General features: G+C 36.5%; 1 protein-coding gene across 1 annotated transcript in view; it reads left to right on the top strand.

Annotated features, from left to right (window-relative positions):
• The window catches only part of LOC145268655 (nucleoporin NUP188-like), a 568,258-nt gene that overhangs the window by 350,921 nt on the left and 200,440 nt on the right, over positions 1-16,897 (top strand). The window contains exons 5-7 of the mRNA XM_080124140.1: positions 10,742-10,822; positions 13,564-13,704; positions 14,829-14,885. Coding sequence (XP_079980266.1) covers positions 10,742-10,822; positions 13,564-13,704; positions 14,829-14,885 — 279 coding nt within the window. The remainder of the gene's footprint in view (positions 1-10,741; positions 10,823-13,563; positions 13,705-14,828; positions 14,886-16,897) is intronic.

Consider the following 16,897-nt stretch of genomic DNA (forward strand, 5'->3'; position numbering starts at 1 on the left):
TTTCATGTAAATTGTCTTGTGGGGATATCTTAAAGAAAGAGTCTATGTTAACAAACTCAAAACTCTGCAAAAATTGAAGGAAAACATCAGGAACGAAATAAGGGAGTTGAATCACAATCCAGAGATTCTGCAATCTATCATGAATAATGTTTTGGAAAGAGCACAAATATACAAAGCTAAAAAGGTGCAAAATTGGAGACATTATTTTCTATATATATAAAAGCGAAAATGTATGTATGTGTGTTCGCTTTTTCTGTGTGTCTACAAAAGGCTTCTTTCAGAGAAGCGATCGGTCGCTTCACAACTTTTTAAAACTTTTTATTTTATATCACATATAAATCGTAATATCTCAGAGTTAACAACGAAGCTCGCCTGTCTATTTAATTTGCTCGATTTCGGGAAGATAAATATTCAACATTTGTCGCTCGCCGCATGTGGGTTTGTCTTTTTCCTATAACATCTTGTGGGGGGGGGGGGGCGTTCAGCAGTAAATGAAATCCCGCAGTCAAACTTGACCTCATTAACTCATTAAAACGGGCACCTGCCAAATCTAAGTAATTAAATAAATTCAAAAGTGTTTCCGTTTTTAAAAAAGGTTCCCAATGTCTTAGTCAGATTGTGTTAAAATTACAGAAAGATATCTTAAAAATAATCTATGTAAGTTCAAAACTCTTAAGGGACTTTTTGGACACTCTGTGAGTGTGTGTGTGTGTGTGTGTGACCAACATTTAATTGAAAATTCAGCTTGCGCCAATGCCTATAAAATGGACTGTTTCAGAATATTACACTGGGCTAACTCTCAAAATCATTTAAAGATTTTGGGGTCAGTCTCAATTCTTTCATGCAAGCCTTCTCATTGTTGACAGAAACAATTTGTTAAATGATTAGACTTGCTCGGAGATATATTTTAATCGTTCTCATACCCCCTTCCAGACTTGAAATTTTGTATATAGGGTATTCAGATGTGGAAAAATTTTAATCGGCTTTCATTCGAGGGGTGGGGGGCAGAGGCTGCTAATGCTAAGCGGTCAAAATTGAAAAAATTGTACTGCTGGGGGGGGGGGTCATCGGATTTTGATCTGTTTGTCAACTCTTTCACGACTGCGCATTCATGAAACGTTCACGTGACCGATTACTTATGTTAAGAATAAGTAGGTTTGAAAACACTTTTTAACGATTGTGTCAAGCTGGCCTAATGGTTATTGTACTTGACTCACTATTTGGAAAAAGAGATAATATTCTCATGCACATGTCTCAGTTTATGAATTAAAATATAATATTTATACGTATTTTATGACAGGGCAACGCTGGGCGGCCTGCTGGTGGCTATGATATATTCGGGAGACTTCTGCTATTTTTAATCAGCAGAGCACTGCATGGATAAAAATAGGATGAGAATATCATAATGTGTAACGCAAATCTGAAAGACAGGTGCTTAGATCTGATAACCTCAGAGAAAGATTAAATCTGGACAGTTTAGGGAGATGTGTGCAGAACAGGAGACTTGGATGGTATGGTCACGTTGTGAGAATGGGTGAGTTCTTGGGTCAGTGAATGTAGAAGAGTTTTCCAACTTAAGGTCTACCAAGAATCTATATGTTAATATCGTTATACCTTCAATATATGTATGTATGTCGCGGTTTCGAGATTATAAATTATTCGATCGGGAGATCCTATTTATTAAAATGCAGGGTAGAAAGTGATAATATACTAAAAACATTAAATTAATATAAAGATTCGCAAATTTAATGTTCGTACTGTGTTATCACCTTCGATCTTTCTTTTTAATAAATAGGATCTCCCGATCACTGAAAATGCAATTTAAAAAATAAAAATAAAAAAATGATGTTGCTTTTGTGAAACTAAAATATATCTTAGTGTTCTGGCTAGGATTCAAGGGTAGTATCTGTTCTGTCTAAAGATGGTATAATGATTTTGTGGGGTTTCCGTTTGCACCAGACGTCTATGCAATGGAAATATGTCACAGACTACTTATTAGGATATTAGAGATAAACTTATCAAAGTTGGTTGGAGATGAGAAACACGTACACACGATTTTGATAGCTTTATTAAATTACTAGCAAAGATACCCGTGCTTCGCACGGAGCTTTGTTGCGCACTCGGGTACCAAAATCTGTGGGCGCCTTTCCAGTAAGTTGATGTTGTAAGAGCAACGATTGCATAAGGTGATTAACATTTTAACTACCTCTTGTAGTGACTGAAATTCAATCAGGAACTTCACAAAACATTTTCATCAAAAGGAAGGTTACTTGATGTTACATAGTAAATTTTTCATTGAAGTAATTTTCAACTCTTGCTTAAATTTTATCTTGCACATTCAATACTAAAAACTTACCACAATCAGATCATGTCAGTTTTTCCTCATATCCATTTCTCGAACTTTTCACTGAAGAGCCTCAGGGTAAACTACATTTCTGCTGCTTTGATTTGGAGCCAGAATGTAGAGTTTTTCTGAACTTCCTGTCCGGCTGATGGAGACGTAGAACATACCGTGACTGAAGCAGTCTGATGTCAAGTCTACGCCAATGGTGTTAAATGTCTGACCTTGACTTTTGTTTATGCTCATTGCAAAACACACCTTCACAGGAAATTGGAGTCTCCGGAATTTAAATGGGAGTTCTGAGTCCGATGGAACTAAGGGGATCCTTGGCAGTAGAACGGTTTCGCCTTTGTAGGGACCACAAGAAATGGTGGCCTCAAGTACATTGGTGTGCAATCTGGTGATAACACATCTGGTTCCGTTTGTTGTTTTTGGCGGTTCCAAGGATCGAAGAATCATGATTGGCGATCCAATTTTGAGATTTAAAATGTGTGGAGGCATTCCAGATATCTCCAAAGAGTTTAAACTGACTTGTATTGCTTTGTGTCTCCTGGAAATTCATCCATTATTGAATTGTTCAAATGATTCACATTGCTGTTTAATGGCGAAATAATAGCCCTCTCAGCAAGCCAATCCGGTGATTTTCCATTGTTTTGCAGGTCTGGGTACACTTTGTCTTTCAGTTGCTTCTGATTACCGACACATTTACCAAGCGCAGTTGGAATCTTAATTGTGTCAGGTGAAGAAGTGATAGGAAACTGACCATTACCGATTTGGAGAAGCAATTTTGAGAAGTCTGCTGCAGCTGTGTTATCAGAGATATAGGCTCTCATATTAGTAGTCAGTCTCTTCACTATAACGTGCCTCCAGAGATAGGATTGTTTCAAACTTGCATTGACAATGTTAGCCCTTGTGCCATTTTTAACCACTGGGAGGATTTGACGGAAATCACTGCAAAATAAGGTTGGAATGCCACCCATGGGATTCTTGTTTCCTGTGATGTCTTGCAGTGTTCGGTCAATTGCTTCATAAGCACTCTTGTGCGTCATTGGGGCTTCGTCTACAATGATTGCAGAGGTGTCTCTAATTACATTTGCCAAGGCTGAGTTACCAGTAATTTTGCAAACTGGCTGATCCATTCGATGAGTATCCAAGGGTACTTTAAAAGTGCTGTGAAGAGTGCGGCCACCTTGTAGTAGAGTAGCAGCAATGCCACTGAATGCTGTTGCAAGCACAATCTTTCTCATGGATCTAATCTTTGCAAGGATCAAATTGATTACAAAAGTCTTGCCCGTACCACCTGGAGCATCAAGAAACATCATGTTTTTGTTCATTTCACCTTGTGCTTCCAACATTGCCATGAATGAATTGTAAACTTCTCTTTGAGAATCGGTCAGTTTTTCTTGCATATTTTCTGCTTGTAGGGAAAGTTCTTCAAGATTATAAGTAACTTCACGTTGATACTCTCTCGCGAGTCTTTCATCTCTCCCTTGCGTTGGTGCAGGTAATCCATAGCTTGCCAATGGTTGACCGCACATAAGGAGAACTTTTTCTTCAATTAGACAAAGAGTTTTATTGTAGATGTCCTCATTAAAATCTGCTTCTAGATTGTTAACTTCTTGCCTGTATCTGTGAAGAATGTCTTCAGATATTACATCACGAAAAGCCATCCAGATCTCAAGAGGATTTCTTGGCTCACAGGCTGTTAAAATTATCACAAATAGGCTTCGCAAATTTGAAGGTGATTGAGTGGCACTTGCCTCTCCTACTGCTTGATGCAAGTGATGGTCATTTTCTAGAAGGCCTCGAGCAAGGCACGCTGCTCTGTATGTTTCAAACACCTGACCATTGTATGCTCGCAAATTTTGAAATGAAGTTGGACCAGCAACCTCATTGAGCAACAGGCGTAAGAAATAACACTCCCCTGCTTTTGGACTAATCGTGTAGATTCTCCCAATGCATGATGCCTTCCATACATCATCATTTTCAGTACCTTCAACTTGTACCCCACGCATTCTTCTCATCCATTTCTTTGTCGATTTGTTCCAAGTGTAAAACTCAGGGACCTCTACGTATTTGAGACCCCTTGCAAAGTCATCCTCATGGCAGAGTTGAAAAAATGCTGTCAAAGTTGTGGCAGGCGGTGGACCTTGGGCTCGTTCCAGAGCAGTATCAGCTGAGAACATGACACGCTGCCCATTTTCAAGATGAACAGAAAGTTGTACAATTGGGGGGAAATGTTCATGGATGGGATGTTCCAATATCCTTCAGGCCGCCTCTGAACTGCCAACATACCTTGCATTCTGGAACTGCTGGATCTCATCCACAATGTGACTTTGTACTTGGCCTTGTTGGTTAGCTGCTCCATCAGTTCTTTGTAGTTCAAACACTGCTTGATCACATCCTTTATTCACGTATTTGAGGACATATTTGATGCTTTGGATCGAGCTGCAAATTTCTACGTTAATGTGAGCGTTGAACTGCTGAAGGAGGACCTTGTTGTACGGAACAATCCACTGGTTTGTTATTTCTTGATTAACATACCGACCATTTCTCTTCATCCTTATTGTACCAGTCTGGCCTCCATCTTCTGGTTTTCTTCGCCTGTACTTGGGGTAAGAGTCTTGGCCTTGCTCGGTACACTGAAGAAATTCTTTTGGGTATTTTTTGGAACATTTGTTGTCAATCATACATGGACAATTTGGATTAAATGGTCCACAAGGTCCATGCACCATATGTGCCATCACTTTAGCATGAAGATCAGATATGCAGAGATCCATTTTTTTCTGGTAGAAGTTTGTCCTCTGGGGCCTGCCAGGTGAGGATGTGTGCATGCGGCAGTCCTCTTTTTTGATATTCAATACTGTACAGGAAAGCCCTCAACCTGCCAAATCCTCCCTTTTTAATAAATTCAAGTAACTTTTTTAGCTTCTGCCTGAAAACCCTGGCAACAATATCTGGACGATCCTGAGGGTCTTGCCCTTGAAGACAATTTTCTGTAATTTCTGTCCACTTTGGATTTGTTGTGAACGTGATGAAGAGGTCGGCTCGGCCCATTCGCCGAACATATGCCATGGCATCACTTTGACGCTCAAACATGTATCGAGGGCCTCCTGTATAAGTTGCCGGAAGTACAACTCGTTGACCAAACTGTTCTGGATTCCCATCCTCCCTAAGAATTGAATCTCTCAAGTTGCTATAATTGTCAGCTCTCAGGGTCTGTTGCTCACGCCTCAGGAACTGTAAACGTTCTGTTTCAATCTTGCAGTACACATCCACCAGCCATTGTTGAAATAGCCTTCGGTACCAGAGAAAATAGTTTCCAGGCCGAGTCATTAAATGGTACGAATAAAATTGCTGTTGGGTAACTTTTCGCCCATTGGATGCCTTCATGTATATGTTGTAAGATGGAGAACCATAGGGGTACATTAACGGGTACATTAAAGTATCGTAGAGGGGATGTAGTTCGGAGATCCATTTTAATGTATCATTTCTAAAACGCAAGACAATATCCCGGTTAGCTGTTGGTTCATTCTCCATTAATATTCCAATCTCATACGTTGTTGTTGGAGCATTGAATCGCCGTGGATGCTCTTCTTGCGGCCTTCGGTCTTCCCTTATGACAACTTTATGTTCTACCAAGTGTTCTTCTTCAATCCTCTCCTTTGTTGTTTTCAGCTGACAAATAAAGCTGTTGTTCTCATGTAAAAATTCAGTCAGACTTTGGAGAATGTCTCTATTGAGTCTACTGTCACGTCCCCGATTATGTAGTTCCTTTTCCAGACTATCCAAGAAGTAGACTTGAATAAACTTTGCTGTTTCATCTTCAGGTGGTAAAAGACTCCCAATCTGGTGGCAAACCTGGCCTCGAATTCTAAAAGAAGGATTCCACCCATGTACTGCCGCAATTTTGTGACCAAATGATGTCATTGCAAAACAATTGTTATAACTGCGTAGATTTTGCAGAAAATCTTTAGAGATGGGACCATTGCCGGAGAGCAAATCTTGAAGCAACTGAGGCAGTGGTGGAAAGCTATCAAGCACAACTTTGCCAGAAGAACAACAACAACCAGGGGTTTCTCCTTTAAATTTTACAGCTGAGCAATGTTGACATACTTTGTCCATTTTTCCTATATCAGCTGTAGTGAGAGAGTCATTTTTGTTGTAGAGCAATCCTTTTCTATTGCAGTGTTCTATTTCATGGTGTCTCAAAGCAGTCATTCGTTGTCTAGCTGCCTCGTTTTCTGTCAATTGCTGGGGCAAAGTCATACTCTCTCTCCATGCAGCCTCTCGTTGTTGCCCTAGGTATAGGCGAAAGCTTCGTTGGGTTTCCGATTCATTCTGATGTCGTTGAGCCACTCTCAACTGACCTTGTGTACGTCTACTTACCTCATATAATTCATTCGATCGTAATATTGCTTCTCTTTCCAGTGCATATCTTTGCCTTTCTTGAATTTCATCTTGTGATGAATTTAACCGCCTTACAGCATGTCTAGTTCTGTTAGCTTCACGTTGGGTTTCTCTTTCCAAATCTGACAGTCTTGCTCTCCTTTCTCTTTGACGTATCCTGTTAAGTTCTAGACGTCTTTCTCTATCTGAATTGTTTTCATTGGAGCGAATTGCAGCAACTCTTAGTCTATTAGCTTCCAATCTTTCCATTCTTTCTTCCTCACTTTCGTTTCTACTTCGTTTGGGTGGCATAATTTCGGTTTTAAACGGAATTGTTTAACGATATTAATGATTGTAAATTAATTAAGCGTAAAGGAAATGTATACTAACTGAAATGGACGAACTATAAATAATATTTCTGAATAGTACAATTATAAACAATTATATTGTACCTATTTACTATGCCTCCCCACGGGACAGAGTTAGACACCAGGGTCGTTTTTTAACGTGGAGAAAAGGTACAAAAATAAAAATTGTCTCAGTCGTGAAGGATTTCTCCTCCACCGAAAGAGAACAAGAAAATGAAGTGCAGCATCTGAGGAACAGATACTACACTTTGATCTTGACCAAAAGGAATGAATAAAAGCGACCTACGTGTGACTCATTACTTCCGGGTGTAAACGTCACAGTCTAAAAGTAATAATTAAAAAAAAAAAGTAAATGTAAAATAAATGTGATACCAACTTAGGTTAACTAAGTAAACAGTACAATTAAAACAGTTCTATTAAAACAAATAATTACTAAGATCTAGGTAATTGTTAGTCTCATTGTTATGGTTTTAAAGAAAAAAATGTGTAATAACCATTCTGCTTTTGTGAGTACGTGTATTTCTTTTAAATTACATAACCTTTTTATTTTATTATTTATATCTCTTTTAAATTTATATATTTTGTTAGTAAACTGGAAGAAATTCAGTTGAATAAAACCTTGTTCGTGTTCTTTACGTTAAACTCATATTTTTATAAAAGGTTCATCCGGTTTAAAGAAAGCACTAAGTTTAAATAAGACTGGAAATAACTAATTCAATATATAAATAGAAAAATGAAATAAATATAAGCTTTAAGTCTTAAGATAGTAATAATCAAAATGTAATAAATTATTTGTAGTTCAAATCTATGATAAGACAGGCTTTCGAAATAGGCTCGACCAGAAAGATTAAATTGGAACGAAATTATAATCTCCGTGCCATTTTCAAAACAACCCCACAAAAGTAACGGTATCCTGCAGTTGGTTAAATGACAATGGTTGTAAGAAAAATGTAAAAGAAAATGCGCTTATCTGTTTATTTTGACCTGTTTTATTTAATTAAAAAAAAATTGGCTATAACTGGAAGAGAGCGTTATGTTTTGGGGGTTGTTTAAAAAATAGAATGGAAATAAAGTTAGTTCCGTTTTAATTGTCTTTAATTGCGGCAAGCGCTAACAAAATCGAAAAATCACTGTTTACATTCGAAATGTTAACTTTTATAGGTTTACAGGTTTGCTGACAAGGCTGGGGGTGTTTAATGCAATTATTTTACTAAATTGATTTTTTTCATTTAAAAATAAAATTATTTCTTTTTTAAAATTACGATAGTTGAATTGTATTCTTTCAATTATATTGGCAAGTAAAATATAAACGATTAAAACGGAACGAAATTGAAATTTCCATTACATTTTCAATACAATCCCAAAACATAAAGCTTTCCTCGCCAATGAATTGTTTTGATAATATACGTAAAGTGAAATAAATCGAATATAAAATTAAATGAAAATATATTAAATAATTAAATGTTAAATAGATTTTGTAAATAGTACAGTTGAAATGATTAGAATATTTCCAATATGTAATAAGGTCGAGGTAATTAGTTAAAGAGATTTAATATAATGTGATATGCAAATGAGCATAAGTCATTCGATATGGGGGTGGTTTGTAGACTAGTATATAAAGAAATTAGGCATAGATTCTTATGTCTCCTATAACAGAAACATCCTAAAATGGGTTCTAATTATTCTCTACCAGGAGAGATCTACCCTCTTACCTCCTTTATATTTCGTTGATGATGGAGAGCTGTACACACAGACAGAAACACACGAACCCTATTACTTTATAAAAATATAGATGGGATTTCCCAGTTTAGTTATAGTGAATTTAGTTGAAGAATGAAAATAGTCGTTTAAACGCAATGTGAATGAAACATTATTTAAAAAGAAAAAAGAAAAAGAACAAAAAAAAAGAAACAAAAAAGAAACGAGCTAAACATCAGGCGAGACAAGTAAACAACTGATCTCATAGCAACTAAAAAAGAAAGGGGGCGTATTTATGTGTCTCTCACTGCAGCAAGGTTAGACGAAGTCAGTTTAACATTTAACGCGGGGGGGGGGGGGAGATATAGCTCCTCAAATAGGGGTTATTGGCACTCGAAGGTTACAAAAATAGAATGGACCCGTCCGCATTCTTCGATAGGTAATAAACTAACCCACTCCAAAAAGAGGAGATAATGCCCCCCCCCCCGATATATTTTAACACGGCATTAACCAGATTACTTAAATACTTTGACAGTTTTAACAAAAGGGCTACAATAATATCGTGGGGGGTCTCTATTCACGCTGAACGTCTACAGAATGCCCAGCAGCAATGTATTACAGATGAAAGATGCTGCTGTGGAATTTCCACAGGTCCGGCTAGTATACAATTAAAAAAATAAAATATTAAAAAATTATACTTTTGAATTTTGAGATGATGATTGGTTATTCATATTATTTAGATTCTTTCGACTACTGTTCTCATCTTAAGTGTTATTTTTACATTTTGGTCGATGTAACCTCTAACCTTCAGGTGCATCTTGTCAAACTTTTCTTTTTTTTTTTTTACAAGGCCCGGAAGCCACTCAGGAATAAGGGTTATTGCGTGTACAGTACGTTAGTATTGGAGATTTGATAAAGTGTCTTACTTAAGGGGGGGGCGGTTCATCAGGGATTTGTTTATGTTGGACTTGAAGACATCCAGGTTGTAATCAGGTGGGAAACAGGCAAACGGAACAGAGTTCCAAAGGCGTGCACTTCTAAGAAAGAAGCTTTGTTCATGGAATCTACGTTTTGGTTTTGGCACAGTTAAAGAGTGGGGGAAAATTTTTGACAGTGGTTTCAGCCAGACGGGTGTTTATCATGAAAGATTGGTGCTCAGACGAGCACTTGCCATGGAAGTAACGATAAAACAAAGACAGGGGCACATTTCTCCTGCGGGAGAGAGGTTGTAGGGAAGAGAAAAGGGTATCCCCCACTAAGCCACGAAGTCTATTTTGTACTCTGTCAAGGCAGGATAGGCTGTTTTTAGCAGCTGCTGTCCAGATGTACTCCGTCCTTGGACGTACTTGGCTTTTATATTGGAAATCTGCACTGAATTTCTAGAAGTGTAAGCCATTTTGAGTTTCAGAACAGTTTCAGATGGTTCGCTGTTACACACAAGAAGTCCTGGGGAGGGATGTTCTCATTTCATCAGCCATGACTGGGTAGAGGTTCTAAATAATTTGCAATTGTATTTTTTGGTCGCTCACACTGGGGACCTGTGGCACAGTGGTTAGGGTACTTGGTGGAGGTTGAAGGTTCAAAATTGCAAATTACACATATAATATCACTTTCCCTTTCCAAAGTTCAAACATGTTCTGCAAGGCAAGGACCGGAAACAACAGAATCCGCTACAAAACAACCAAATCAAACGTTACGAATTAATGATATAAAGACAACCAAACCGAAACCTGAAAAAGGGTTTATATGCCGTTAAACAAAATAAATAAGCCAAAAACTCATGAATAAATATTTGACGATATAAATAACTTCAAGCATGAAAAATCTTTTTTTTCCGAAATGGCCGAATTTGGCATTAGTAAACACAAAAAGGGTGGATATGCCGTAAAACAAAATAATCAAATTAAAGTATCACAAATAAAAAATACTGTTTTTTGTTTTTCAGGGCTTGGATGAAGTTCAAACTTATGATCTGTTCTGTTCATATTTGATGCATGAATATCGAAGCTCGGAAAAAAACCTAAAGGTGAGTGCCATTGTTAGATATTTGCCAGGCAACGTCGAAAGATGTGCTGGTCGATGATTATTATGATCTTCATTAATATTTGTAAAAATAAAATGGCAGAAAGAATGTTATCATCGCGAAATAAATATCTACAGATAAGATTATTTCTGTTAAAATGATTTAAAAGAAAGGAATGTTAGGTTTCATAACTAGCACAAACAAAAATGTTAACTTGGTGAAAAAGAATGTTAGAACGTAAACAAAATGACGTAACGAGATAAAATACACATATCAGTTGATCAAGAGTTAGGAGTCCAAGACAACAGATGCGGTTGGAAGTCAGAGGAAGAGGGATGGTCCACAGAAAATAATGGCCCTGAGTAGGGGAAAATGTCGATTGTAAAAGTTTAGGACCAGGGTTGCAGTTTTCCAATGGGGGAAACATCCAAAATAAAGTTGCTGTAAATACCACCAAGACTTTTGGTCGTACAAATCTTTGTTTGCAGCTTATCCAAGGATCCGTCAAATCAAAACCAAAGATGGACCACGTATGTTTCTCCATTGTCCGATGTAAAACCCCAGAGATTGTTATTTGTCCCATAATGTTATAATTGTTATATGTCCTGTTTAAACAATGAATACGCATAAAAATAGAATGTTAGAAAGAATGTTATCACGAAATAAATATTTACTGACAGAACTATTTATATTTAAATGTTTTAATAGAAAATAATGTTAGAACATAAACAAAGTATGTGACGATGGTAGATCATTCGATTCATGTCTTTGGGCACGTGAAGTTAATGACGTAATGAGAGAGAGCTTGAAAGACACATACCAGAATTAAGAGGGGAGTCAGAGAGAGCAAACTCGGTTGGAGTTAAAGGGACAAAGATGATCGTAGATAGTAATGATTCCGAGTAGGGAAAAATGTCTATAGTAAAAATCTATGTTTAGCGTTGCAACTTTTCAATGGGGGGGAAACACCTGAAATAAAGCTGCTGTAAATATCACCGAGACTTTGAGTTGCACAAATCTTCATTTGCAGCTTTTTCCGAGGATCCACCAAAGATGCAATTAAAAATACTGTCTGTTGGTACAAAGATGCAATTAAAAATACTGTCTGTTGGTACAAAGATGCAATTAAAAAATACTGTCTGTTGGTACAAAGATGCAATTAAAAATACTGTCTGTTGGTACAAAGATGCAATTAAAAATACTGTCTGTTGGTACAAAGATGCAATTAAAAATACTGTCTGTTGGTACAAAGATGCAATTAAAAATACTGTCTGTTGGTACAAAGATGCAATTAAAAAATACTGTCTGTTGGTACAAAGATGCAATTAAAAATACTGTCTGTTGGTACAAAGATGCAATTAAAAATACTGTCTGTTGGTACAAAGATGCAATTAAAAAATACTGCCTGTTGGTACAAAGATGCAATTAAAAATACTGTCTGTTGGTACAAAGATGCAATTAAAAATACTGTCTGTTGGTACAAAGATGCAATTAAACTGTCTGTTGGTACAAAGATGCAATTAAAAAATACTGTCTGTTGGTACAAATCTTAATTTGCAGCTTTTCCCGAGGATCCACCAAATCAAGACCAAAGATGGACCCGGCATGTTTTTTCCAAATAATGTTAGAACATAAACAAAATGGTGTAATAAGATAAAATACACGTATCAGTTAGTCAAGAGTTGGGAGTCAGAGGAAGAAGGATGCTCCACAGAAAATAATGGCTCTGAATAGGGAAAAATGTTAATAATAAAAGTTTAGGACCAGTGTTGCAACTTTCCAATGGGGGGAAACATCCAAAATAAAGTTGCTGTAAATACCACCAAGACTTTTTGAGTTGTACGAATCTTTGTTTGCGGCTTTTCCGAGGATCCGTCAAATCAAGGCCAAAGATGAACCAGGTATGTTTCGCCATTGGCCAATGTAAAACATCAGAGATTGGTATTTGTCCCGTAATATTATTATTGTTATATGTTCTGTTTAAACAATCGCTAGACAGTCAATAAAAGCATTCATGTGCACAGTATGATGATGGTCAGTGAGGGTTGAGGACATGCGTTGCATGAAAAGAACAGATATGAGAATAATAAGGATTTATAACTAGAGTTTTAATGACAGGCTTAGATCTGATGACTTCAGTGGGAGATTAAATCTAGGCAAGAACAGGAGACTTTATTTGTTTGGTCACACTGAAGGAAAAGACGAGATTTCTAGCGTTAAGTGATGCAGAATAGTTGAAGGTCACTTTTTTTTTTTTGTGAACGAAACTGATTTTAACTGTTATCTTCATATTATTGGGATTTCTTGGGTTCCCATCTTCAGTTTCGGTCAATGTAACCTCCGACCTTCATGTGTATCTTGTCGAACTCAGAAATTAGGATGTAATTTCGAACAGAACGCTTTTACTTCACAGGGGGGTAGCCATGACTGGATAGAAGTTCTAAGTAATTCGCAATTGTATTTTGCGGTCGTCCGCACTGAGAATTGAACCTTTAACCTTAAGGAGAATATCACTTTTACTATTGACTTTTCCAAGTACTCTAACCGCTGCGCCACGGGTTCTTGGGGACAGTTCTAGTACGACAAGATACACATGAAGAAGGTCGGAGGTTACATTGACCGAAACGTTGTGAAAATCACACTCAAGATGAGAACAGTAGTCCGATGAATCCAAATAATACGAATAACCAATCCTCATCTCAAAAATTTAGAAACGTACTGTCATCTTTGTTTTTCTTTTTCAGCAAATTCTGAGCAATGAACAACGCACGAAAGGTCTCATCGTGAAGATCCAGGATTATTATTTCAGCGAACAATCGTACTTGATGTGTTGCCTCAAGTACATCATAAGCAATGCACAGGAAACAAGCCAACATCCTTACCAGGTGAGTAGTTGTCGTTGTTTACATATCTCCTTAATAAAAACTTGCATTTTGCATAAGACATGGCCAATCACACTGCAAGGAAGGCGGGCTCCTCCAATCATGCTAGAAAACTTCTAGCACTTGCCAGTGTCCTATATCTCCATTTGTTCATCCATGGAGTATTGTTGTCACATTTGAGCTGGGGCACTAACCATCAGTTTCTCCTTCTTGGACAGGGTCCAAAAAAAGGTGCCTTTAATCAAATAGGTTCCACACTATCTAACAAGCTCCAGTCTCTGTCCCATCATTGCAATATTACATCCTTGTGCAGTTTACTTAACCCTACCAGAGAGAGTTACTGATATACCGGCAATTTCTAAAGTGCTATATACCGAGTTACCATTAAATTAGTATTTTTCCAATCACGTGTTTTTGTGTTGCCAGGGAGCGAAAAATAGCTACCCAATTGCTGTTTCGCCTTGATTTAGTGGCTTCCTTTGTTTTAGCAGTTTGGAATTGGTTTGCAGATTAAAGTAGCCATGAAATGAGCTAGTGACGAACCAATCACTTCGACAGGTAAAAGAGAAACCAAGGAGTTTCACAGTGCAATAAGTGTTGGATAAAGTAACAAATTCTTATTCAGACGAAGGCAAATTTGATCAAGAGTATGTTTCTGCTAGTGATGATGAATATATCGATGAAGGAGAAAGTGATCATAATTCTGATGATGCAAGTGGGCCTAGCTCAAAAGCGAGCGTTCAGAGTAAGGGGGGGGGGCATGTATACTTAACCAGGTGATAGAGGAGATTCTGGTGTGGTTGATGAGGGATAATGTCACAATTTTGCAGCTCCATATCTGGATTTCACAATTTTTCCCAGGAGGCCAAGCACAGGGGCAAATTAGGTTCAGTGGCCCAGGTCTGGTAAACTCATATTTGCATGTTATTGATATTTGCTGCATATTTTTTTTTCTATCCAGAAAACTTATCTTTTTGTGCTATCCAGAAAAATCAGCTTTATTGAAACATATTTTTCGATTAAATATATTTCTCATACCGTGGAATTTTCACTGGTTCTGCTATTGTCTATAGTTTTACTCTGGCGTTAAAAATTTTTCCTTTTTTTTTTTTTTTTTTTCTTCGCAGGATGTTTATGAAGAATTTCTCGTTTCTTTGCAAGATGATGATAAACTTTTAAAAAACGTAAGTAATATACTTTTTTCTTTTTTTCTTTTTTTTCTTTTTTTCTTTTTTTTCTCTTTTTCTTTTTTTTCTCTTTTTCTTTTTTTTCTCTTTTTCTTTTTTTTTCTTTTTTTCTTTTTTTTCTCTTTTTCTTTTTTTTCTCTTTTTCTTTTTTTCTGTTTTTCTTTTTTTCTTTTTTCTTTTTTTTTCTCTTTTTCTTTTTTCTTTTTTTTCTTTTTCTTTTTTTCTTTTTTTCTTTTTTTTCTCTTTTTCTTTTTTTCTCTTTTTCTTTTTTTCTCTTTTTTCTCTTTTTCTCTTTTTCTTTTTTTTCTCTTTTTCTTTTTTTTCTCTTTTTCTTTTTTTTCTCTTTTTCTTTTTTTTCTCTTTTTCTTTTTTTTCTCTTTTTCTTTTTTTCTCTTTTTTCTTTCTTTTTTCTTTCTTTTTATCTTTTTTTATCTTTTTTCTTTTCTTTTTCTTTCTCTTTTACTTTTTTCTTTTTTTCTTTCTTTTTGCTTTTCTTTTTCTTTCATTTCTTTTTCTTTCATTCTTTTTTCTTTTTCTTTCTTTTTTTCTTTTTCTTTCTTTTTTTTACTTTTTCTTTCCTTTTTCTTTTTTTTCATGTATTGGAATTTTTTTAGATGAGGATTCATAATTTGTGTTACTTACGACTGCTATTCTCATCTGGTTGTGACTAAATCCGTTCTAATAATAACATTGCTTTCTTTTCTCCCTCTATTTTTTTTTAGCTCTTTACATCAAGTGGCTTCATGACTTGTCCGGAGCGATTTCAATAATAATAATAATAATAATGGTTTCCTTTCTTCCCCTATTTTTTTGGTCCTTACATCTAGTGACTTCATGAAATGCATCACCACTGTGGCACCTATCAGTGTTCATCCTTCCTCTAAAAAGTGTTAGGAATTAAAAAAAAAAAAGTGGGGGCTATAAAGAGAAAATAAGTTGATCAGCATAACAAAGGTTATAAGGGGGTGAAATTAGTAGAAAAGACAATAGAAAGGCACGCAAAAGAAAACTGAAATAGGATTGTTAATCAAAGTATAGCAATGATTAGGACAAAGGATACGTGTATACATATTGACATGTACACTTTGGCAGGGGAACTAATCCAAGCATGTGTAGAGTGACTGCCCTTAGACCATTCCCTTAACCCAAAATGGATATTAACACCACACTAATTCAGCAGTCATAAATACCTCTAAGTAGACTTTAAGTGTAATACGCAAAAATTAATCATTTATATATATTAAAAAAAAAAGCTACAATTTTTTCCAACAATACTTAATAGTCATCGCAACTCGTATCATGGAAATTGATTTGAATGCCAGTCTATGAAACTTCCAGAAATCTATATATAGCGAAAATATATGTATGTATGTATGTAAGCTTTTCCTCGATGTCCACAAAAGGCTTCTTTCAGAGAAGCGCTCACTCGCTTCACAACTTCTTAAAACTTTTTGTATCATCTATAAATTGTAATATCTCAGAGTTACCCATGGAGCTCGCCTGTCTATTTAATTTTATTGACTTTCAAACGTTAATTATTCCACATTTCCTGCATCAGCACGCATTACATTCGGTTTTCGGTATAAACAAAAAGCGAAACTCGACTCTAATCACAGGCCCATAGCCAGTGGTGTCTAGAGAGCTAAGTAACGTTTGGTCAATGTCGACTTCGTCATATCAGACGGTAGCTTTCATTTCGAGACGAGACGCTCCCCCTAATAAACAGGGAGCGGGTTTTTAAAAACAAACAAACCGATTTATTGACCTCATTAAAAACTGTCCTGCACAAAATGCTAACTGCTGAATACCTATCGCCGTCACGTCAATCAAAAACGCGCACCTGGTTTTTTTTTTTTCACACTTTACTGTTTTCCAACTGCGCGTTGTCAAGGCTTTGTTTTTTTTTCACAGGCACCTGTTTTTCTTCAGGTTTTTTTCACACACACCTACAAACACCCGGGCAATGCCGGGTACCCCTCACTAGTAATAAATAAAACAAAGAAAAGCCT

Source organism: Euprymna scolopes, chromosome 44 (assembly GCF_053919585.1).
Source record: "Euprymna scolopes isolate OS-2025 chromosome 44, ASM5391958v1, whole genome shotgun sequence".
Taxonomy (NCBI): domain Eukaryota; kingdom Metazoa; phylum Mollusca; class Cephalopoda; order Sepiida; family Sepiolidae; genus Euprymna; species Euprymna scolopes.